The following is a 27,430-nucleotide window of genomic DNA, read 5'->3' as shown; positions in this document are numbered from 1 at the left end:
AATTTTATTGTTCGTAAAGTTTAATGTATATAATGTATATAAATGGCGAAACAAAAATATATATAAAACAGATATAAATCTTTAAGGCTTTTGACACGAACATTTTTTTTTTTTATATTAGAAAAAGGTCTGTGTAATCATATTTCACATCAGATAAAAAAAGATCCTAATTCCATTCGATAACCAATACTAATTGGATTTACTTGAAAGCAACTAATGCATTTTTTGTAACACATCAAATAAAATTTAATTTCTTTCTTTTAACAAGGCAAGAATTCCTTGACAGTTGACATGCAATAATCTAACATATTGATATTTTATTATGAGTGCAACGAATAAATGAGATAAGAGCATCTGATCGTAAATTATAATCGATATATGTATCACTCTGATCAGTTCGAATTCATCGATATATTTTATAAATATATTTATAAATATATTAATTGATTCTATCGATTTACAGACTTGTTTTTCTCTAAGAATTCCATTTCTTTGGAATAATAATTAAATTCTACTATTTTAATATTTTCTTTGTTACGATTACGAAGAAATGAAAAATTTATCACTTCGATTAGTGCCAAATTTTTACTCTAGTCCTGGCAATGAATCTAATGGAATTGACAGTGGGAAAAATATCGCGAAAAAAGGTATGTATCCTACTGAAGGAGTTACAATTAAATATTATTTATTTGTCTAGTTTCAGATATACATTCTATAATGGATTTAAAGAAAAACCCATTTTCAAGGAGTGTTCTCTTGATGGCCAATGCATCATTATAAATCGTTATTTCTGGAAAGAAATAGAACTTTGCGATATCAGATTCAGTGAAGTTATTACATCATATTCGTTCTCTTGGAATGAACTCGTGAATTGAAAATGATTAATTTCTTCTCTCGAACAAAATCGAAGTTGCATTTGACCAAATTCATGCTCGTCTACATTCGTTTACCCATTTTAGAGTTTCACTTAAAATTCATCAAGTCATCAATTTGAGTTGAATTTTTAAACTAATCGTTTATTTTGTGCTGTACAATAATTTCTAATATAAAGGTTATCGAGAGATTAACACGACTGTTATTAGGAATCGAGATCAGCAAAGTATAAGCATAATAATAATCTACGTGTATGCCGAATACCATGCGAGAAAATTTTCATTAAGCGAAATATTTGATATATTTTCCATATGTGTTTTATTATTACAATATTAATGCTATATTTACGTAGCAAGAATGCTAAAATGAATTGGATAAGCTTTGATCTAGATCAGGAATCATTGTATGAATCATGTTTCGCAGGAGATTTCAATTTGTTATAAAAATTCTTGTTCGAAACAAGCCATGTTTATCTAGAATGTATACTATTATCGTAAACAATATAATTTAATATGGAAGCCTCGCATGCGTTCGTATAGTTTGTTAATACTTGATATCTTTTCCATACTATTTTTATCTTCTGAATGCTCTGTTATCGTGTTTTTTGCTGCATTTTTTGCAATATAAACCGTAATATATACAATTGTTTACATCAATTGAAACAGATCTGTGAGTTAACTTCTTCCTTTGGATTTAAGTTCCAATAACGCGTGCCATAAACAATGTCAGTCAATCGAGCCATTTCATGGTTTGACTGAGCGTTCGAAATTGAGCAAATATGTCTTTTGACATGTAAATGCATATATATAAGATACAATTTTATTTTGCAAGATGTTTAATAAATAATTACTACCAAGTGATCGTTGAACAAGAAAGATTTATTATCTTGAAGAGAATAATGCCAGGAATAGTTCCAGATTTTTAGTTCAGTAGCTTCTTTTTTTCAAAGCCATAAGCTCTGATTGTTAATGATTACTATGGTCGGTATCATTCTCTATAACTAAGTTTACAACGTTTTCGTAGAGAAAGTAAAATATCACTATTATTACTATCACTATTTAAAATATCTATGAAAAACTTAGCAGAACTGTCATCGGCTTAATATTCTTTTTGACGACATTTTTAAGGGTACCTTTCTAATATTTTTCAAGAAAATATATATTTGCACGTTCGAATAACGGCCAAGAAAATGAATAATGTTTATCACGTATAGTCCGATTGTACTACATCTTTCACATGTGTTGTTTATGTTTGACCGACATACTATGTCTCTCACTTGATATTCTAGGTTAAGGGGTTAATTGTTTCATGTATTTCGTTAATGCCATAATCGTTAATTTTGCGCAATGTTGCAAAATGTGTTTATCCTTGCATATCAGACACGTATGATTAACATGTGATTAGCTTGCAATATATATTGATATTTCTTTCTTTCAGAATTTTGATATAAAAGATATTAGTGATTTCGAGATATTATAAATCTCGAGAAATTGCGAAACTTATTGCTAGTAAGTTGATATCCAAAAGATATGTAGATCTTATTGGTTCTAGCAATATTCCAAATATACAATTGACATATTACACATATTTTTATAATTTGTTGAATTTGTTACATCTACTAATTAATTGGCTAGGTGCTATCGATCATGAACAAATCTGTAACATAGAAATTATGTTGAATAACAAATATTTTTTTATCGATAAAAAATTATATCGAATTATATGAAGAATAATGAATAAATGAATAAATAAATATAATATTCAACACATTTTCTTCGAGATATATTGTTTGAATGTCGTATGTAGTTTATATATAGCTCGACTAGATTATGCGTTTTGTGATTGATCAATATTTTTTTGTTAATAATTCGTTAACAAAACGAAGGTTTTTACTTTAGGAATTTCTATATTTACGGATGTTTCAATATTTTGGGATACTCTGTATATATATGATAGTATATTACACATTAATTATAAATATTATATTTTAATGCAATATATTAACAATATTATTATTTTACTTTAATTTATTTCTTAATTAATTTTCCTATTGATTAATTATTATCAAAATTAATATTAATTATTTAATTAGTTTTCTATTTAGATCTAATTCTGAGATAAATTAATTGCATTAATAAATATAATTTTCATATCTTTTATTGTATCGTAGTATTTCAGAAACTTGAATTGCTGTTAATACTGTTGCTATTCGAATTTGAATCCGTAATTGAAATACCTATTTCTTCAATTTCATTAGTCTATCTTTTTTCCAAAATTGATTTTCTATTTTCTTTATATGACTGCAAAATTTTTTCCAATTATCTGTTGTATAATTTCGAATACTTTGTACATTAATTTTGTCAAATCATTAAATGAGAATATAATAGTATATTATTATTTTTTCGAATAAATTAAAGAGACTTTATTTTAGTCCAGGCTAACTTAATAGACTATGTCTCAATATATGTCCTTATAATTTTAATAATCTCATTTATTTTAAATATTTTTTTGTTTTTTTTTTTTTATATTTTTGTATAAGTTTTAATAATTTATATTCATATTTTTGTTACTCTATTTTCTATTAGCTACATAATCATTTCTTTTTACTATGCTTAGAAAATGCTTTATCAATTTATTTCGTATGATATAGAGCATTATCTATCATGATAAATTGAATTTTGTGGAATGTGACGTAATAATTTTTTTGCAATCCATTTTTCAAAATTTGTCAAATTCATGATAATTTTCTATGTACTGCTTTGAAGAATGATTGCGTTTCTTTGATAAATACATTTTTTCTCACCAACATGCATTATTATAAATCTGAGAAATAAGAAGAACTTGTATTTTTCAAAATCCTAACCATTTTTTTGCTTTGCTAACATTTATTATCATTGTCTATTCATTATTCAATATATACAATGTTTCTATTTTGTTCTTTATAATGTCTTTATAATGTGAATTGCTTTTAGATATTTTTCTCTCCAGATAACAATTTGGTTTTTTGTTTATTTAGTTTTTCGATTAATATCTTTCTATTGATACTATATTTTTTTTATTTGAAGTTCATATTTTTTAAAAATATTATTAGCCGCTAATAATTTTGGATACATTTTTTTTTTCAATATCATCAAAATTTATAAATAATATTTCTTAATTTATTATTTATTCATATTTTTGTTACTATCTTATCTTTTTCTGACGATAATAAAATTTTTTGTCTCTGTTATGAAATCACATTTTCTTTAGGGGTGATAACTACTGATATTCTTTACGTTTTAAATCTTCTTTTCTTATTATATATGTTGTTCTTTTTGATAGATCAGTATAAACGTAAGCTTGCATAGCGGTCTGTTACAGAAAATATCGTAAATTACATATTTTTGTTTCTTCATCACATTTTCTTGTAATTTTTTAAATCATATTTCGGACAATTCGTTATATACAACTTTTTTGCGATATTTCATGATATTTTTAATATATTTATATTTATTGTTTAATTTTACAATGAAACTAAATTATCCACAAAGTGCAAAAAGCACTAATAATATATATATTAATAAAAATGGTTCGATTTGGAGATTTATATATAAAATATTTTGGGAAAATTGTTGCTCTTTTGAGTTCAGAGATGTTTTTTCTATTTTTTTTTTAATGAATATAAATTGTAATAATCATATAATTAAAATAAAAATTTTGACTCGATTATTTTTTTTTTGTTTAATAATCTCATATCGAAATAAACATTGAAATCAAATAAGATAGGGATAAGAATTGAATTTTTGACACATTAATCTGAATTTCAAATTGATTCAAATATTATTAGTGGTTTTTTTGTATATGTGAAAATAAGCAAGTTTATTTCTAGAATAATATATTTAATCTTTTTAATCTGGAATCTTATTTTGATATATTACTATGGATTTCCACAAATAGAACAGTGTATATGTTATACATTATTGTCATATAATGATTTAGCCACAGATTTAAAAATGTTTATACAATGATTTATGAATTTAAATAAAGTGATGTATAGTATCAACATTTTGGAATTTATTGAATTTATTTGAGATTAATTTTTGTTAAATAAGAAGTTATGTAATACATTGTATATTACTTTAAAATTCAGAAATATTCATTTGTATATAAAAGAAATCAATGTATTTACTTTCATTGAAAGACTCCGTTATGCAAATGATATTGCAATATAGTATTGCTGAGTATTTAACTAGTGTTCTTACTCTCATTCTATCTAATACAAACTTAAAATGCTTATAATTTGTTAATTAAGTTTTATCAGAAATATATATATATATATAAATTTTTTTTATTATTTTGATCTAGAGTTTATCCTCTCAAAAGATATATTTTATAGCAGAATAAAAAAATCTAATAATACCATTCTAATTCCACTTTTTCCATATCTATATCTTAAATATATATATATTAAATATAATAATTGAATTTTAGAAACATATAATTTTAATAAGTACAGAAGTAAATGTAATTTTAAGAAGTACAGAAGTATAGAAATAAATGCTATATAAAATAGATAATAGAAATAAATATTATGCTAATAGTTTTTGTTCAACAGAACAAAATGATTGGACTATATAATCGTTATAAAAATAATATATTATTGATTCTATAGAATTAAAATCAAAACGAATATAAAGATTATATTCCAGATTATTTTAAGATTATTTCAATCTGTATAATAATTATTTTGAAATGCGAAACCGATAATTTTAATTTAATAATTTTAATTTCTAATATTAATTCTTTTGAGGTATGAAATAATAAAATAATTTTAATGTTATTTCAATTATCTGCGATAAGAACACATCATAAAGGTATGCACATATATATGTATGTCATATGTTAAACTTTAAATTGATTTTAAATGAAAAAAAGTTCTTGAATTGAACTTTTTCAAAAGATCACTCACTATGGGATTTAACAGTTTATATTACAAGTAGGCTTGTTATGACTTGATTTCTAACTATTTTCTATTATATTATATATTTTCTATTCTATTCTATTATTTGTTTATGATGGATTAATTTCTAATTAGATCAACTTCTGAGCTTCTAGTTGAGATCTGTATAATAAGAATAAATTTAGCAATAGGAATATTATCTGCTTTGTTGCAAGCTCTACTAATGTAAGTTCATAAACTCATTACAGAAGAGTTTTGTAAAAAATTTGATTATACAGATTTTTATTTAAAACGAAGTAAAAGATTTCAATCGAGCTTGAAATTAGGTTCATTAGAGTTTGCAAATAATCTATATTTATTTATTGTAATTTACCTTTTACATACACATTACATATATCTTTTTACATTATCATTTTCAGAATTTTGAAAAGACCATTTAATTTTATTTTGTGATTCTTACATAAAATATTTCTATCTTTTGTTTATATATTCAGATTGAATTCTTCTTACTATTCTTATTTTTAATGCATAAAAAAGGAGAGACATAAAAGACAAACGAATTTATAATAGCATGAAATTGATGGTATATGGAATTTCATCCCCATCATCTCAGAAAATTTTTTTCGTATCTTATATATATATGTTCTATTTCATTAATCTATTTATTATTTGAAAATAATTTTTTATAAATTTATTGTTAATAACAATTTTATTTTGAAAAATAAATCAATTATTATAATTATAATATGAAATAATATGTAAATAACCGACTTGAAGGAAATAAGAAATAAATAAAATGTGCAATGTAATAAAAAACGTGAAAAAGTATATATAAGATCCGCATTATCATTACAAAAGTTTTCTCAACTGCCATTCCAGGATTTCTTCCTGCAATTACTTTATTTATCTATATATAATATATACATACTGTTCAATGCCATAAAGATATTTGTATGTTGCATCATAATAATTTTTTTATAAAAAATAATTTTAATTTTAATTTTAATTTAATTTTAATTATTTATTTATTATTTTTTATTATTTAACGAGATTTTTTCATACAGTATTTTTTGTAAAAATATTCATATTTATAATAATTTACAGTTATTAATTATTTAATTACAATTACTTATAATTTTTAAGGATTATTTATATGTATTTATTTTTTAATATATTTACAATTATTTACAGTTAATTATTACTACTTTACTTATTTACTATTATAACAAATTCTTACAATTATTAATTTTTATATTTTTTATATATATATATATTATATTTTATGTATATTTATTTATTTATACATGTTACTATTTATAAAAAGAATATTGTTGAAATTTATATAAATAGAAATATTTGATATGAAGCATAAAAATCTTGTATATTTGGAATAAAAAAACACACTTTTGCCAGACATTTCAGTGATTAATGCAAGAAAACCGAGAACATCAAGAATTCTTACTATAGAATTGCTATAGAAATATAGAAAATGATTCAAATTTTGGCAAGAAAAAAATAAGGAGAAGATAGAAAAATTGATCATAACAAATATTGATAAAAAAATAAATTGCATGAATAAAAAATTTAAAAATTAACTCCAATAAAAAAAATCACTCTTTTTACAAAAATAAGAAAATATATAGAAGATGATGCAATTTTTGAAGAATTATTTACGAATTATATACATGTATAATAAATTATTTACGAATCCATGTTCAGAAAAAAGAATAAAATATTTAATATAGATAATATCTACATATAGACAAATGAAAATTCATACTAATAGAAAGGAATTTTCAAAGACAATTTTCGATGAATATATGATTGAGAAACGCATGATTGTATTAGATAATTTCTTGCTATATTTCTTGCCAGCACATCTGACTGAAGAAGAATGATACTCTTTTTTGTACGATAAGGTATCAATATATTTTTTGTAACAACATAAGAAAAATTTGAAATTAACAAATCGCAGAAGTCTAATAAAATCCAATGGTCATATAAATTTCCAGATTTATATCTGTTCGATTTATATCGTTCTGTATCTAGAAAAAAAAGTTCAGTATATAAGATCAGTAATGATTCTGTATTTTTTTTACATGGAATATAATTGGAGAATGTCTTCATTCCATAACTCTCCAACCCAAGACCAAACACAGCTATAGGACTCGCTTAGGAGAAATCGACAATGGATTTTCTCTCAATCGAACGCACATGTTGGTCATTTCCTGGTTAAATAGGCGAAGGTCCAACCCCACTGCTCAATTCGCAAGAACCGAAGCTCTAGTATTTGCCACTGGAGAATACATGGCCGATTTGGCGTTAAAATCTCCCAATACAAGGATAGGCCGGGCCCTGTATCTAAGAATTATTCCATGTAGTCTCTCAAGATATTCCTCGAACGACATAAAACTCCAGTAAAGAGGGATATAAATATTGGCAACGATAAAACCCATTTCACAGTCAGTTTCGCGCGCGATCTAGCAGATTGGTAGTTCATATTAGCGCAATCAAGTCATCATCCCTATTACCAAACCAGTTGGGGCTATCCAAGACTCTATATCAAATAAATCTTGCGCCTTTTGAACATGATTGAAGTTTGTGCAGGACTGTGAAATCGGCAAATGATTATTTCGTATTGACGGCTCTGAGATTTGAATCCGCTATTCTTTTGCTTGAGTTCCCAGGCATATCCTTCGCTTTCTTACTCGATGATTGGATTCTTTGTTTTGGCGGTAGATAATATCCTTCCCCGGTAGATAATATCCTTCGCTTCCTATCTTATGATTGACAAGTTGACTCTCATCGGCAGTATAGTATGGCGGAGCGACACAGTTCACTTTGTGCTCCAAGTTGTAGCTGTTGTAGCAAGTTGTAGCAATAGTCACTACAGTCCATACCGACTGTGCACATACTTGCTTTCATGGCAACTGTCTTTTGTTCTTTTTTTATCTCTACATATTTGTCATAATCCATCCAACTTGTAATCTGTCGTGGCAATTATTTTGGCCGTTGCAAGACGACACTTGAGCAAAATAGTGCCTAATCCGGAATTCGTTGTTCATTCTAATTTCACCTCTGTGGTTCTCTGTGGGGCAGCTTTCGGCCATTGCCACCGATAATGTCTTAGATCATGACTGAATTATTAAGAGCAGTTAGTAGTAGTTCTGCCGTTTTTTCTGGTCCTGATTCTAGACTGTGTGAGTCAGGCAGCTAATATGTTAGTCTTAGTTGAGCTCTCCTAGCCCAGGATTTCCAAAATGATCCCACTGTTTATGATTGGGTTTTATTTTCTTCATTTCTACCTAGTTAATTTGTGTCTTGGCCAGGATCAATACTTGAGAATATTCTTGAGTTTCGCTTAGGATAATAGGAACGAAATAAGCGATTAAATCAAATTTTCTCGTTTTTGCGTGGGGTTAGAAGTTTCTTTCTGTTTAGAGTTCCTTTCAATCATCAATGTATTTTTCGGTTTTTAATCCGAAGATCTTTTTCTGGAACTGTTTTTTTTTGTTGCCTTCTCTTTTTATTTTTCTCGTTGATATTATGTTATGTAGAAAGGAGGAGGAAGGAATAGAGGTGTCTCCTTTTGACTGATCATTTCTTTTTTCGCGAATTTTCTTTTATCATTCCTATATAATTTGATTCACATCCAATCGACCATGGAATATTGCTATTTCTTCTCAAAGATGCCTAAGTTTATTCCTAAGCTAGTCATTAGTCTCCTCCAGCCAATCTTGTTGAAATTCGTTTGATTACCTTCGTTGTGGCTACGCGCAGAGATGCTAGACATATGCCCTGTAACTTCTTAGATATGGAGGTTATCATCTCCATTTTTAATCGATTCTAGTATGCATGCCCCAATGTTTGTTGTTGCTAAATGCATTATTTCTCGGCGGATGGCCTTTTCTTCTGATAGTGATTTGTTCGACTTAAACAGCAGTGATACAGCCGTTACTGAATACACTGAATACTCTGAATACACAGTGGTGCATTCAACATTGCCCGATTCATCTCCAGCCTCTGACACCGACGGAGTCACATCCAGAAATTGTCTTTTATTTTTCTTTCCGATTACTGATTGCATTTTTCCTTATAAGTCTATTCCTCTTCCTCTTGCGTCGGATGATCGATCGGAAGTGGATTGTCAATTTGTCATTATCCTTTCTGTTATCATTAAAGACTAATGACGAGCACGGAGAATGTATCATATTCCGCAACGTTTTTAATACGCGTCCATTTACAGTTCGGCTGGGTTGATTTAGACGAGCACATCTCTTTAATCGTTATTTTCTTCTCATTTCTCGTATTCTCCTTCCATGTATCCTCTTGGTTGGTTGTTGTTGTTTTTATCACTTTTCATATTTGTTCCCACGAATGCGTTCAGTGTTGATATTAACCCGGGCAAAGCTGCCATATCCAGACAGAGCTGAATTCTCGGATGGAAGGAGGGCTAATGCACCCGAGTTGGCCGCTAATGATCGATGCACTCACTCTCCAGTGCTCTCGACTGGGAAGTGCCCCCATTGCCACGCACCATATAGCTTGGTTAAAGATCTATTTATAGAGGTTGTCATCTTTGCGGTCCGTCGAGTGAGGCAAGATCTCCGTTCCTGCGAGACATGACCACAAGTTTACAGTATGCTCGGATATTCCGGATGCTATAGATATTCTAGATCATACTACAGCGAAATAACAACTGGTACTCCTGAGTAGAAGCAATTTTCCTGCATTAACAAAATTAAATCGATGGAATATCATAAGACATTTTCGAAAAATAATAATATTTTTTCGAGAAAAATAATACAATAATGGAAAGAACATTTGTTAACTCTCGTTCATAAGCATATTTTTCATGATTGTAACAATTGTCAAATAGCACGTCAATTGAAATAAGTAGTGATACAGAGGCAAGAGATGTGTTTCTTTAAAATTGCTTATTCTTATCTTTAGAAATCGTATGTTTAATCGTAATATCATATATTACAGAAGATTTCTCTTCGAAATTACGAATAGGATTACAGATAAATTTTACAGATAATACAAAATGTAATTTTAATATTTATTAATTATAATATTCATTAATTATAAAGTCATCTAACAAGTTGTTCTTCTTTGTCACACAGTTGAATTAATATGTGTGTCCATATTGATAAACATGTTAGAAACAAAAATACGTATGAAAACAAGTGTTTCTTTTCTATTCTAACCAATCAGACTCTCATTCTTTTTATGAGTTCTTTGCAATAATAGTTTCATCCGTGTATTCAGATAATCATTTTTGTGCCTTAGTAATAAAATTTTCCAACCGTTCACTAATTCCATAGTAATGGTGATTTATAAAGTAGGGAAATAACTTTACTTTATAAAATTTATAAAGCAGAGTTATAACAAGTTAAAGCATATAATTAATAATAATTACTTACCAAATATTTTATGTCGGACTTTCGCTAAGTTTGACAGTATAAATTTTTATAAAACAACTTAGTTAAATTTATCTTTTTATTTGTACTTTGCATACATAGAAACATGAAGTCTGATAAAATTATATTTAATTAATTAAATTATTAATGAGATTCCTAAGGCTGAGAAACGAAATACTGCATATCTGGTACAATTTTTGTAAGGAACAAACGAATTTCAAAATATCTTCAAATCGTTTTTCCATGTCCAATTTATATTCGTTAAGGTGGCTATTGAATCTCTCATATTCTCTGGAGTTACATTATCTTTTATAGATATATAATTATTATAATTAGATGATAATTTAGATAATAATAAAGAAGTAGTTAAAGTTTATTAATAAATAATGACACAATACTTTGGCAATCTATAAGAATTTTATTAGCTCCTTGAAGCTACAAATTGACATCATTGAATCTCTTGAAAATATCTGTCAAATAAAAGACATTTTTTACTGTTTTCAACTGTTGACACAGATTGGTCTCATTATTCTTTTCAAAAAATTATATGACACTATCATATAATAGTACAAAACAAGCCAGCCTATAACCTTTGACAGCCACCGGATTTCTGTGTGCAAAAGTAAATAAAATATTCATTATTGTCCTGGCAAAGTTGTCGAAATATTCTATCATTTTTTGCATTGGATTTGATCTTGTTTACGGCTTGAATTATTATAGTTAATGATAAATGGAGACTTGTATTTAAATGTTTTTTTACAAGATGTTGTCTATTCACCACACAATGAATACAATTATTTAGATAAATAATTAACAAAATAGAAAAAGCAAAGATAAATGCATCTTTTATAATTTTTTTTAGAAAACACATGACAGATGATAAATAGACATTACTATTATACTAATCAATGTATGATTTTGAGATAATATACGTCAATTAGGCGAAAAACGATTATTGAAAAATTATTAGAAAGAAAATTAACTGCAAATTGCAAATTTAATATCTTTTAAGATAGAATATAAAAAATTAGGGTATGTGACGCAAATAATTCTTTTTCTTTCTAAATGAGAAAAATCCGTCATATTAATCTCATTATATTCTTAAAATCAATAGCATGACAACGAACTTCCATCTTAGTCTTCTGTCATCCAATCTAATGATTTTTAACTCTATATCTTTAATTATATTAAACTCGTTGACTGTAGGCTATTTCTTGATTGATGATGGATTGATCGCGATACCATAGATAGTGATATCAAAGTGATTGATTGATACAACAAATATTCCAGCATTTCTGGAAAAGCTAGAGGAAAAAATATCTTTGTCAATTAATAGAAATGTAAGAGGAACACCTCTGGAGAAAAACGATTTGATAGTAATAGAAAATAAAATTTTGTCATTATAAAAACTGTATTATATAAACAATTAACAACGAAACTTTGCATCCTTTCTATAAAATAATAAATTTTAATTGTAAAAAGCAATTAATCAAATCATATATTGATAATCATCTGATAATGAAGAATGGGATTGTTAACTATGGAAAAACATTGTAGATATAGAAATTTATCATAGAAATTAAAATTAGTATATTTTTATATTATTATATATTAGTTCTATTTATTTAAATTATTGTATTAATTATTCATAAATCAATCATTAATTATATATTTAGTCATTAAAAATATACAGTTTCATTAGCTTATGTTAAATTTGCCAGTGACATCAAAATGGATGGCATATCAAGAAAAGCAGTTAGAACTGATTTGTAAATTTAAATTTGTAACTTTTAATAATCTTTCAATTTTACAATTTCTTAATCATTATTTACAAACAGATATATTTTACAATATTTAAAAAACTCAGATGTAATTGTTTTCTTATAAATCATATGTATTAGTACACACCAAATATTTTGCAATTTAGAAACGCAAGATCATTTGATAGTTTCTTTATATAATTACTGATATAATTATATACTAAAGTTTATCTTTGGAAATCATTTTTTAATCGCGATAATTGATTCTCTCTCACTTCTTGATTTAGTTGCATTTTCACCGAACTAACCAAAAAAAAAACCAATTCACAATAGTAAAATTACAAAAATCAATCATCACTGAAATTTCTTTATCAACTTCAAAGTAAGTAGATCTCCTTGTAAATAAATAATTAAACAGTTTTATTTTTAAATGGTTTTTTTGTGCAACATTTAAAGTTATTATCGAGTATATTTCTGACTTAAGTTTGTAGTTTCTTGTAGAAAAAAATTTAAATTATATTTTTTAAATTCTGGAAATTGTCTATAACATTATTTTAGCTTTTAGTTTTTAACAAATTATATAATCAACAAAATAAATTTCATTTTCAATCAAAAAATTTTGACATTATATTGAAATTTTTTATAATTATATATAGTATCTGCATAAGCGATATCAATTTAGGATTGGCTTTTGTCAATTATTGAAACGATATATGCGATATGTCACAGGAAAGATTTATTTATGTAGATTTATTATGTAATTTAAAATCATTTTAACTGTAATGATTTTATATTTCATTTTTATTACAGTAATACATTATATAAAAATATGATGAACATATTTTTATAAGAAACAAATCAAAATTATAGAAATTTAATTTTTTACCTAAATTAATTATACTTAAATATTTTCGCTATCTTTTGTCAAAAGGAGTATCGAATTATACAAGCAATGATTCTAAAGCAATAGTCTCTCTATTTTCTATACAATAGCTTATTATTTGAAATAGTACTATCAATTATATTTATTTTATATATAATTTTTTTTTATATATATTATTTTATATATAAGATTTATATATATATAAAATAAAACTATATATTAATATATAAAAATTATGATCTATTTTAAAAATAATTTTTAGAAAGATTAAAGTATTTGATAATGAGCAGTTACATTATAAATATCGTGTATATATATATCAATTGCAATTCGCAATACAAAAAACGCAGATATAAATTCTTGATGCTATAGCATATTCCATAAAAAAAGAATAAAAAAAATTTATTTTTTAATTTCTAGATAATTTGATTGTTGCGTCTTCAATTGTTAATTTGGTGGAATTATTTTTCTCATGATCAAATTAGAATTGTAACGAGACAATAGCATAGTATTTCACGAGAATCTGAGGATTAGCTTAAGATTTATGCTAATTTATAATGAATTATTAATGAAATTCGTTCTTGGAATGCATTTTCCAATTAAAATGGATTTTATATAATAATAGATAAAGTTCTGTTCAATGAAATACAAATGAATTTCTATGACATATGTTCAAAACAGTTTTATTCAAAGAAAATAATAGTTTAGTCAATGATTAGTAATTCATTATCCATTTCATTATCTAAAACCAAATACAAGAAAAAATATGTTACAATTGAAGTAATGCATCAAAAAATTGCTGGTAAAATAATTGATGAAATAAAAATATTGATCAATTGAAAATATTGATAATTGAAAGGATCCAATTTTGTTTCATGATAATGTTTGATTACATGTTTTACAAACAATATATAAAACATTATAAAATTAAAATATAAAATTTATTAATATTAAGTCATCAAATTTTTATAAAAATGGAATTAATTTATAATGAATTGGAGAAAAATACGTAGATTGTAATAGTGTTTATTTCGATTAAAAAAATTTAATATTAAAACTATTGCTAAAAATCAGACATTTCATATGATACAATCTATAAATATTTATATTGTAAGAAAAACGAAATTAAATTAAAGAAAAATGATTGTAAGTTAACAGTTTATTAGTATGGATTATATAATGGATTATATGAATTATATGGATTATAAATATAGAGAGAAAGAAATAAAAAAGAAATAAAATAAGAAATAAATAAATATATGTCTATAATTAATGAACAATTTATAATTAGAATGATCTTGAAAATCTTAAAAAAAATTGTCCTTATGTAATGTTATTGCTAATTGTTTCCCAAAAATTAAATGATTAACTGAAATTAAGGAGAATATATTATACTCAGGAATAATTAAAGTACATATGAACAAAATATTTTTTTTTGTAAAAAGTGGTCTTTAGTTTTCCTCTTCAGACGTCCTTTGGATTTAATTTTAGTTTTGAATTTTAAGTTTTTATTTGAAGATGGCTCGTTATTAGACCGAATTTGTTTTTTCAGGTTCTTCCAGTTCAATTTTACTAAGCTCATTATTCTCATGTTCAAAAAGAGAAATTCCATTTGCATTTCTTTCTATTACTTTTAATTTCTCTACATATTTATTGAAGATTTGCGCTCCATAATTACATAAAATATCTGCAATATATATTTTTAATTATCGCCAATGCCGTATTAAATTTTCCCTATCCGATAATATTTTGTTGAGACAATCAAAATCATCAGTAAAAGTTTCATCTTCAATCATCGATATCTATATTTACATCATCGGTATCCATACTTAGTGCATTTTCAATTGAAATAGTATATTTTATATGAAAACAAGTTTTTGAAAATATGTCTAAATTATTATATTTTCTTATCATAAGAATATGACGATATGGTGCATTAAAAGAATTCCAAAATGAACATGAATATGTTTCCACTGATATATTATAAAATTTTGATATTTTGTTATCAAGATTTTCCTCAATGCAATTATTTTTAATTCTCATTTTGGATTCTAAAATTTTAAATAATTTTACTTGTCTATGAAATAATTTTATTCTCTTTTAATCTCTGTGAAAGCTTCAGAAAATTTTATATATATATATATATATAAAGTTTGGGTGTTATTTACAAAGTGAATCATTAACAATTATTTTCATTATTAGCCGATTAAAATTTTTTTTTTTATCACAAATGATTGAAAAATCTTCAAATTGATGACCTTTGATTTTTTAATATTTTTTTAAAGTAAATTTTTAAACTCACTTCAATTTTTTTTTATGTATAATACTATTTAATTATCGAATAGTAAATCATTCAGCTAATTTAATTTTATAGATTTTGAAATTGAAATTTACAAAATACAAAAAGCTTATGAAAGAATATAAGAGCAAGTGTAATTATTCCTTATTGTGATCCTTGTGACATTCACGAATTATCTCGCAGAATTTTTATTTAAAAATTTTGACGATCCATTAGATCCAATAGATCATTTAAATACTGATTAACATTTTTTTTTCACATTCCTCGACTATTTCTTATGTCATAATAATTTTCTATTCGTTATCGATTTACTATTAAATCTAAACTATTAAATTTACCATTAAAAACAAAACATAATAAAAAATTTAAAAAAAATATGTAAAATTAAAGAGAAATTTGAGAAACAAAACTTTAGTTAGCTAGATTTTCAGTTTTTAGTTTTCAATATTAAAAAGAGAAAAACATGCACAACAACATAATTAAAAAGCATTTCATCCATTTAATATGACATTTCTATCGCTGGAAATGAATACATAAATCAGTCAGCAACATTTTTAAAACAAGTTTAATTCGCTTTTGGTTGTGAATTATTAAATATAAAAGTTTTCAGTTTTTTTGAATATGGCATATTCCAGCCAAAAAGAGGTAGAAACAGAGAAACAGAAAATATCCTTATAAGATAAATCGCCTTTTCTGTCTAGATAAAGAAAAATATCTAATATCTTTTTTTTTTTTTTTTTGGTTCTATCAAGTTCTATCAATTTTATTTCAATAAAGTGATAATTTATGAAAAGAAAATCCTGTTTAAATAGAAATGATAGTTATTTTTTTGACCATACTGAATCAAGAATAACACAGAACACTTTTAGACTTTGATCGACAATTTCATATGCTTTTGAATAGTTATTTACCATACATAACATATTTTGCATATCTCACTTGAGAAAACAAAAAAGGAGGATTCATTTGCATGTCACTCGCATACACTAGTACATTTAAATAACATTCGTTGACTTGAAATCAAGAAGAGTTATAAAATATTGTCTATCACGAGACAGAAAACAATATCAAAAACAGAGAATTTGATATCACGTTCAATCATGAAGAACATTTTCAGGCAGAGTTATGTATGAAATTAATTAGTATTATTGGTATTCTCAGATTTTTGCTAAGATGTTCGCAATAGCATGATGATTAACAAAATCAAAAGCATTTGCCTTAGGAAAACAATGTTTATGCATTTTTGTGCACACTTTTTGGATAGTAAAAGCGATATTTTTATTATATGTTGCCTTAGATCTGCTATTATCATTTTACCAACTTGGACAACTGAAGCTTTGGTGCTTCATCGTCGATGAATAATTGAAATTGGACGGTATTCAGTTGGTGAATCAAAATAGCCCAATTTTTTAAATATGAATATCATTCTATTCATTAATATCGTAAGTAAAAAGTCATATACAACAAGCACAAAAAAACTCTTAAAAATATGGCATGGTCGAATGTTAATGCTTAGATGTTAATGTTTAGATCCTCCAATATCGAATGTTAATACTGTTCAGATCATAAAAAAGTAGACACTATCTTTTCTTAAAACATTGAATGCCAAAGAAGCCAGTTCAGGTCTAAGTTGGCTTGAAAACCTGACAAATGCATAACAATTTTTCATCATATGTCATATTAGGGATTGCAGCATCTATATTGTCAATGATATTCAATGTCTTGTCAACTATTTAGAATATGTTTACTGAAATGTGAGTATATATGAACACTGAGATTTTTTCTTCGATTAAACGACACAACGATGACATGGTAGAAATTAAATTGATTAAATCTGGCTTTAAATAAAAAGACTATTGCGAGTCACATAACTTATTACTTATACAAATACTGTTTGAAAGAAAATATCGAATATTTCGCGCTACATATGTTAAATCTCTGATGATATTAGAAACATCTTTTATAAACTGTGATATGAAAGAAAGAGAGAAAATTACCGATTCATAACTATTGCTAGGAGTTGAACTTGGCCAGAGGAGTTGAACTACTATCTACTGTAATAGTTCATAATAAAATTTTAAATACTGTTCACTGCTGGAAAAAAGTCTCGCGGAAGGAATATAAGTTTGATTGGTTAATATGGGAAGAAATGTCTATTTTTACATGCATTTTTGTTTCTAGCGTATTATTTGTCAATATGGGCGCATATATTAATCTGATTTCATGACAAGAAAGGACAATAAAGTCTATCAAAACTATGATTTGTATCTAAATTTTAATGCATTAGCAGATCATCTATCAATATAATATAAAAACTTTTTTCCCCATATTCTATATATATAAACATTTCTTTGTAGTATATGATGTTTAAAGTATCAATAAAGTATTAAAAGAGGGGATAAACGATCCTAGTAAAGTATTTTATCTTTTTTGTCTTTATTCCGTGAGATTTTTTTCAGTTTTAAATAGTATGTAATTATCTGAAAGATAAAAAAAAAATTGGAATTATTGGATCGTTTTGACTTTCGTGATAATTAATAACACAGCATTTATAATTATGTCATTTTCATGGCCATAAAGAATATTTTTCATTTTTTAGGCATAAAGAATATTTATCGTAGATTTATTTTTTTTTCACAAAAAATAATAAATGACATAACAATTTCAATTCAATAATATCACTCGATGTTATTTCTCAATTCATAACTGAATAAATATATGTTAAAAAGATGAAAATTTCATTCAGTTAGAAATATATTTTATATAAATACTATTACTATGCTAACAGCAATGAATATTGAAGTAAATGAATATCTCTTAAACGATCTTTTTCCTTTCATCTAGGCCTTTTTAAAACATTACTACAATGTATGATTTGTTTTATAGATAAACTAAAATGAAATTTATAACATGAGATAATATCACTTTTGAAATCGATTATCACTACTACTTATTTAGTAATAAAATGTAATATTAAACAAATATTTTGCACTTTAACTTACTTTCTCTAAAAATTTTGAAAATTGTACGAAATTGGACATTTTTGAAAACAATGAGATACTTCTTCTACTCCTTGATTCGTATTAAATTTCTGAATATTGAATTTCCTAGATAGTAAAGAAATGATCAGATCTAGTTATAAACTAATTTATATAATTTACATACTAATTTACAAGAATTCTCTTAAATCACTATTTTACTAAACGATTATTCAATCAAAATCTCACTATCTGATTGTTTTTGAATCGGTTTTAGATTAACTAATATTGTTATGTATTTTAAGAACTATTTTTTTTATATCGAAATTTCAATAATTTCTAATCTATAATTTACTTTAAACATCTGAACGAATTCACTTTTATGAAAATAAAAATAATAAAAATAATAAAATAATAAAAAAAAAGTGTCTCAGAATTTTAATCAATCGTATAATTCAAAGGTGGCAATTTAAAATTTGACATTGAAAGTTGATCTTGACTATAGGCTATTAATTTTTGAACTTATGACTACTGCGCTTTGTTTTACTTTTCTTGATATATGACTATTTTATTTATTAATTCAAAATGTCTCGAATAATTCCTATTCGAGAATGAGTGAATAATTAATAACTTCTTTCCGTTATTAATATATCGATTTTAATTTTAAGTCAAGTAAAATTGTTATAAAGTAATTTCGCAACTTCTAATTTTTTTCTTAATTGTCTTGATTGGCATGGTTTGGGTGAAAAAAGTTCTAAAATCTCGTAAATTCTCTTAATTATCTAGCGCTCATTGATTAATTTTCTCAACTCATTATGTAATATAATTTATCAATGGAAATAAATAAAATGAAGTTATTATTGAATATTAATTGATACTAATATCATGAATCAATGATGTAAACTATATTACATTCAGTTGTATTATTTGCTGTCATTAATACTTTTTATAATTATAATCAGTAATGAGCTTCCTCTTTAACTTTGATAATCAATTGGGGTTAGTTTTCATAAAAGATCTGATTTTCAATACAAATTTTCATTTCAGAATTTTAGTATTAAAGTTTTTCAATAGTCTTTATTTATTGAATTAGGTTCGAAAGACAAAATGTTAAGGTCGCGATGATGGTTTACCGTATCTTGAATATTAAATATTGCCATTTAGAAAGGCACAAATGAACCATAATTTGGTTCGCTTAGAATGAATTCTCATTAGTCGCTAATTCAACGATGTTCATTAATTTCTTTCTTTCTTTTATTTATTACATATATTCATAATTTTCATAATTGGCAAAGACATTGAATTGATGTTATTCAATTGAATATAAATTTCTTCTATTTTTTATCTATATTTTTATAAAATTTTTATCTATTATTTGATCAAACTTATATTTATAATTTCATTATTAACTATGTCCTAAATGATTTATAATATTTGGCCAAATAGGAGTTTTAGATTATTAAAAATAATGTGACGATTAATGAAAATCAAAATAGATAATAATTTTTATTTTAGTGTTAAGGTCATTTAATTATTTATGGAGAGTATATTACAAAATTAATTATAAAACTCATATATAATCATATATTTGTTTAGTGCATAAAATTCTTAATAAATTTGCAAAATTTGTTCATTTTAAGATACAAAAAATGTATACAAAGAATGTAAAATTTAGAAAAAGATGGAAATTTGATTTAAAACAATTTTAAATATATTAATGAATCTGAAATAGATTATATTAATGATTCTAAAATTAAGAAATGATAGATCAATATTAATAATAAAATCAATTTAATTTAATTTTAATTTAATTAAGAAATTAATTTAAAGTTGTAAAGAATATTTTAATAAATTCAAAAAATCAAGAATTTAATTGATATAAAATCAATTAAAGAGTTTAGTTTTGTTTTAAAAGTATTGAAAAATGTAAAAATTTATCAAAATTAAAAATTTTCGCTGATTAAGCTTAAATTTAAAATTGACAATCCGAAAGGATAAATATATACATTATTAATAAACATAGTTATTATAACTTAAAATTTTTTTATCTTTTATATTATTGAAAACTTTTAAATGTTTTCGTGTCAATTTCTAGAATGCATATTTCTCGAAACCCTTTGGTCGATCCTGTGTAAGTCAAAAATGTGAACAACGTTAATAGTATTTTTAATATTTTTCAATTTAATTCCTCTGTTGAAAATAGAAGATAAAAAAGAAGATAATTTCTAATTAATTTTACAGCAATTAACTTTTTCTTTAAAAAATAAGTAATTCAATGGATGTCTTATTAATTTATAAAATTTTAAAATTTTTATATTGGTTTTTTTCGATTTTTCATAAAATATAAAAATAATTGTTTCTTTTTTTTATGGAAATAAATAACTAAGATATAGTAAAATTTTAATTTTTTTTTTTAAATAATTAACAAAACAATTAATGTTTTGAAATGTGCTAAAATTTCATTACGAAATAATTTCGAATAATTTCATTAAAAATTATTAAATGAAATAGTGTCATTAATTGTAGAATTAATGCTATTGAAATGTAAATTTTAAAGTTGGAATATTCATAATGAAATAAAGTTTCGATAAAAGTTCGAATACATATCCTCGTAACACATGAGGGATATAATATTAAAATTCGTTATATACATTCTTGGAGAATATTGAAATATTGCAATTATTTTTCTGTTATTTTTGATTTTATTTGAATTGATCAAATAAAACTGATTTAAAATATAATTTTTTGAAAATACACATCAGAATTATTATAAAAAATCATTATATCTATACTCACAATTAGTCTTGTGTTGTAAAAAATCAATAATTAATTTGAAAATTTAACATTAATATATTTTATGTTAAAATGAATCTTTTAAATTTTATGTTAACAAGGAATTGTTTTCGAAATTTATATAATGTAATTAAGTTATTTTGTTTTAAAGAATAATGCAAAGAATGAAATTGAATTTTTTGTTGCTTTGCTATCTTTGTCCATAATATCAATTAATTTTTTATAACGAATGAAATACAGAATATAGAATTATGTAAGTCTGGCTGAAAGTATAAAAAAATCTGAAAGAAAAACAAAAAAAAAAAATTTAAAAAAGATAGAAGAGAGAAGAATGTAAGAAAGACATATTAAATTAACTATATTAATTAAATAAAAGAAAAGAAAAGAAAATACAAAAAAAGAAAAAAAAAGGATAAATAATTTCTGTTAGCTACACTGGTACTGCTGAGAACCAATTTTAGATGTTTTTCTATGTGTCTTTTAAAATTTGGTTTCTAAGAGAAAAATAAATACAAATGGAATCATATGAAACGTTTGGACAGTATATTATACATTTACATTACATGTATATAAAATTTAAAGAAGAATATTAAAGATTATTAAATGAGGAAAAAAGGAAAAAATGGTATTAGAGATATATATATATATGAATGAGAAAGTAGATAAGAAAGGAAGAGAAGAGAAGAATAATTCAAGAATGATAAAATAAGAATAATATAAGAATATAGGAAAAAGAGAATATAAAATATGCAGAAATGAAGTAAAGAAAAAATGGAAAAAACTAAGAAAAAGGCAATTAAATAAATCAAATAAATAAATAGAATTTTTTGAAAGAAAAATCAAATGGAAGAAGAAAAAATTGATAAAATAATGCGATAGAATAAAAACTGCAAGAAACAAAAATAAAGTGAGCAAAATATAGAAAAAGAAGTGATCAAGGAAAAATCTACATTTTGAAAAAAAAAGGAATATGAGAGAAAAGAAGAAAAAAAGGAAGAGAAGAGAAAAAGAAATATTGAATGAAATAAAAATAGTAAAAACAGAGAATCAAATTTGGAAATTCATAAACAAAGAAAGAGAAAGATATAAAGAATAATGATAAGATAAATGAGTATAGGAATTAACAATGGAAGAAATATTGTATAAGATACTTAAACAATACTATATACAAAAAGAAGAATAAAATTATGGAAGAATATAGAAGAAAAGGAAGAAGTGCAGTTAAAAGAGAAAAATATAATGTGACAAGTGAAACAAATAAAAAAAAAAATAGAAAATGAATAATTACAATAGACGATACATTAGGAATAACATGACAATGATCGTAAAATATAATTTTGAAATCTTGGTGTAACTATTTAGGAAAATATATATGCAATATATGCAAAAAAGTGTTTTTCATAGAAAAGTTATAATAATTCCTTATATTAAAAAAAAAGGAAATAACGAATAATTATAGAAATATTATGCAAAGCTGGAGACAAACGTACATATTAATTAGATCATGTGATACTGACTTAAGTAAAGATTAAGATCGAAAACAAAGAGAGTGAACGAACACAAATTGTTGACATAATTTCCAGTATCAAGTATTAGTTAAAGCTTATCAGTATAGTAAAAAATATTGTTTATTTTTCTCTTTTTCTCAATATAAATTCTACATTTAAAAATAACACAATACAATTTGAAATAAATTTTAAATTTAATATTCAAAGTTATCATATTGACAAGACATGTTACGTAAAATGAATTTATTAATATTCATGTATTCACATGCTATTTGTATAAATAAGGAACCAAAAACTATCGCCAGTAATCATTTTTCGATAGACGATGATCTATTTTCATCAAAGATATTTTTAAAAAGACTTTTTACTTAACAAAGGAACGTGATAATTTAACAAAGGAAAGTGATCATTAATATGTTCTCAATAATAACTTGCATAAAAAATTAATCATTGCATATGCTATATAATCATTCGATATGCTAATATAGAGGCTATTAATATCAATAATTTTGTAGATATTAATATCTCATAATACTGAAAAGATGAACAACACATATTCAATCGCATAAATTGTTTATTAAATATAAACACTGATAAATGATTAATGGATATTTTTCTATTAAATTTGTACAAGATTCTTTCTATTGACAATAATTAAATTCGAAATGTTGCACAAAATATATAACTTAAACCACTATTATTAATCGATATTATTAATAATAGAATCTTAAGAAAGAAAACTTCTAAACAAAATCACACAAAGTTTTGTTTGAACTACTTAAATCTAAAAGAGAATCTAATATTTCGCAATGCACCAGATGCTAGGCCATATCAAAAGCTACTGTAGCAAAATATTATATCAAATGTATCAAAAATCATCTAATGTTTAATTGTCCAATTAAACGTCAAACAAATTAGATGTTTAGATTAGATGTTTTAACTATCAAGATAATCAATCTGTTAGTTATAAAGATTAAAATTACAATTTTAATAATAGTACTGAAAAACAATTACAATTATTTTCTTAATGCAAGTCATTCTGTACTTAGCCAAACACAAATACTCCCATAAAAATTGTTGTTCAATCCAAGTTATTATAAGATCATATACATGAACAGCTAGCTATTACCCATATGAAAATAAATCCAAAATAATTTCACTTTGAAAACTAATAGTTCAATTGTCGAAAACTTCAAAACTCTTATAAATATGTACAACAAACAAATGAATTTAATGAAACAATAAATATAATAAAATGAATGAATCTTAGACCTCACAAAATTCATGTTAAATAAAAGCCATAGTGAATTTATAGCCATAACTAATTCTTACAATTTGGAACTCAACAAGCTAGCTAAACATATTCAAAAACTTGAAAGTTTTTATTACTGTGAGTGATTTAGATATAATATTGATTATTAAAATTTAATTTACAAACTTTGTATTAAAATTTCAATATATACTATGTATAATGTATGATGCAAAATAAAGTACATAGAGGTCTTATACAATGATTATAAAAAATAATATTTATATAACATCATTTACAGAATTACTATACTCAATCTTCCAAATAATTACAACTATTTCCAAGCAACAACAACAATAAGAATTTAAATACCTACTGTTTTTATAATTATATTTATAAAATAATAAAGGAATACTACATATGGATTCTCTTTTCTCTTGATGCTCCAAGTGCATCAAAAAAAAAAAAAAAAAAAAAAAAAAGAAAAAAGGAAAGATAATTTTAATGCGAAGAATTGGAATTCAAAAGTTAAAAATCCTAGAAATAGGTACTATTTCGTAGATAATACACCAAGTCTTCTTTGACAGGTCTACTTACTAGCCCTCAGTTAAGGAAAAGATACTTAACTTTTTCATTTTGTTATTGTTAAAGGCATAAATAAGATCCATTTGATCGTTAAATCATGTTTAGAGTTTATTATGAAATATAAATAATTACACATAACAATTTACAATAACGACTAAATTATTTAAGAAATAAAACACAATCTGAAATGGCAAGATAATGTCTTGCAAAAATCATAAAAACTTCTAATCAAATAGATATTACAATCAATGACCAATGAAATTATTTATAATCTTAAAATTGCCAAATAGTTTAAACAATTCTATAAATATATATTCTAATTGCATAATAGAAAATAAAGAATAAAAAAAAAACTCAAAAATAATTGCCAAAAACAAAAAACTCCATGTAACGAAAAAATATTTAAGATAACAAATAAAAAAAAATATTTTACAAGAATTTAATAATTAGAAATTTTATCTTTGTCTTCATCGAAAAATTCTAATTATTTATTATGGAGAACGATTAAAAGGCTGAAAAGTCAAATAGTTTCCATGTCAGCAATTAGAAGAGCAATTAGCAAAAAAAGCAGTAAAAGTCCAGTGAAGAAAAAGCAGCTATATTTGAAGAACTTATTCAAAATTTTTCATTCTTATTCAACAAAAGATATTTCAAACTTACCAGATGAAATAACTAGAGAATCAATAATGGAAGAGAACGTTGGAATTCTCAGTTGTAATTAAAAAAGTTAAAAGATTCATATCAAACATACAATTAAAAAAAAAATACCTGTTCTTAATCTGATCATTGGAAAAATTATAAAAGAATTTTCTTTTAAAGTTAGAAAATTGATTACAATCATACTAATGCAGTACTTCAGAATATTTTCTGAGTTACTAGTTTAAATAATAATACTATCAAAACTTGGACAGGATTTGAATTCATCGGTCTCATATCAATTTCATTGCTACCAATCATGTCGAATGAAAAGAACAATACTTAATGGATTGAAATCAGTTACCTTATGGAAAGCTCATATCTGATTATCAGTTTGAATTCTGTAATAAACATTCTAATAAGTGTAATCTAACAAGTGTTACAGAATTGTTATAGAATTATCTACTTTGAAAAAAATTATATTATTCAGTTGTAATTCTTGGAAAATGATTTTTGACAAGGTGTCATTTAGCACAAAAATCTATTGTTTAAAATTGTAAATAATAATTTTCCAATCTTGTGTTATTATCTGATCAAATCTTATTTATTAAATAAAAAATTTGTAGTCAAAATTCAGAACAGTTATTCCAATCAATATTCAATAAAGGTTGGAGTTCCACAAGGCAGTGTGTTAAAACCTATACTTTATAACTTTTTCACTGCTGATATATCAACATAATGGTATACTTTTTTCCTAACTTTTACTGATGACACTACTATTTTAGTAACAACTATTTTAGTAACAACTGCTTTTCAGTTTCTGCAATAATTCTTATAAATTTTACAAACTTTGTTTTTAAAGAAGAAAATAAAAGTGAACGAAGAAAAATTTAAGTACATAATTTTTATGTTAAAGAAACAAACATTTTTCTCTAAATAACGAAATTATATTTTAAACTAAATAATATGGAAATACTATTCATAAACAAATAGAATATATTAAAATAAAAAGAAGAAATATGAGCTACTTAACAGAAATTCAAAATTGAATTCAACTTCGAATAAACTTCGAATAAAATTGTGTACAAAACTATTATTAAATCTATTTATCGACTTATGGAATTGAACTTTGAGTTATAAGCAACCATGATAGAAAAATAAAAATTTTGAAATCAATAATTTTGTCCATGACAATGTTTTATAATATATTACAAACATAGAAAAAATCTCGAAATGGAATCAGTTAAAAAAACATAAATCACGCATTGTGAAATATAAAAAGAGATTAAAAATATAAAAAGAAAATTATTCAAATCGTCTTTCAAACAAATAACTTAATGCTATATTCATTTTGAAAAGAACAAGAAACATTCTAATGATAAAAAATAATAGAGATAAATAATAAATAATAAAAATATTCAATAATCCACAAATGTATTTAACATTAAGACATGAAATATCAATATATTTTCAAAAAATTATTATTCCAACTTATTATATCAAT

General features: G+C 24.2%; 1 protein-coding gene and 1 long non-coding RNA gene across 2 annotated transcripts in view; one reads left to right on the top strand and one right to left on the bottom strand.

Moving 5' to 3' along the window:
• Positions 1–463: 463 nt before the first annotated feature.
• Positions 464–1,535, top strand: LOC147656618 (uncharacterized). Its single transcript, XR_015294085.1, has 2 exons — positions 464–647; positions 698–1,535. It is a non-coding gene; the product is annotated as an uncharacterized LOC147656618 (long non-coding RNA).
• Positions 1,536–10,494: 8,959 nt separating this feature from the next.
• The window catches only part of LOC147656617 (uncharacterized), a 37,088-nt gene continuing 20,152 nt past the window's right edge, over positions 10,495–27,430 (bottom strand). The window contains exon 4 of the mRNA XM_086914074.1: positions 10,495–10,539. Coding sequence (XP_086770200.1) covers positions 10,495–10,539 — 45 coding nt within the window. The remainder of the gene's footprint in view (positions 10,540–27,430) is intronic.

Source organism: Apis florea, unplaced genomic scaffold (assembly GCF_048593485.1).
Source record: "Apis florea isolate Af1SG1 unplaced genomic scaffold, ASM4859348v1 contig_3571_pilon, whole genome shotgun sequence".
NCBI lineage: Eukaryota > Metazoa > Arthropoda > Insecta > Hymenoptera > Apidae > Apis > Apis florea.
Note: the sequence above shows the minus strand (reverse complement) of the source record. Positions and strands in the feature narration are given on the sequence as shown.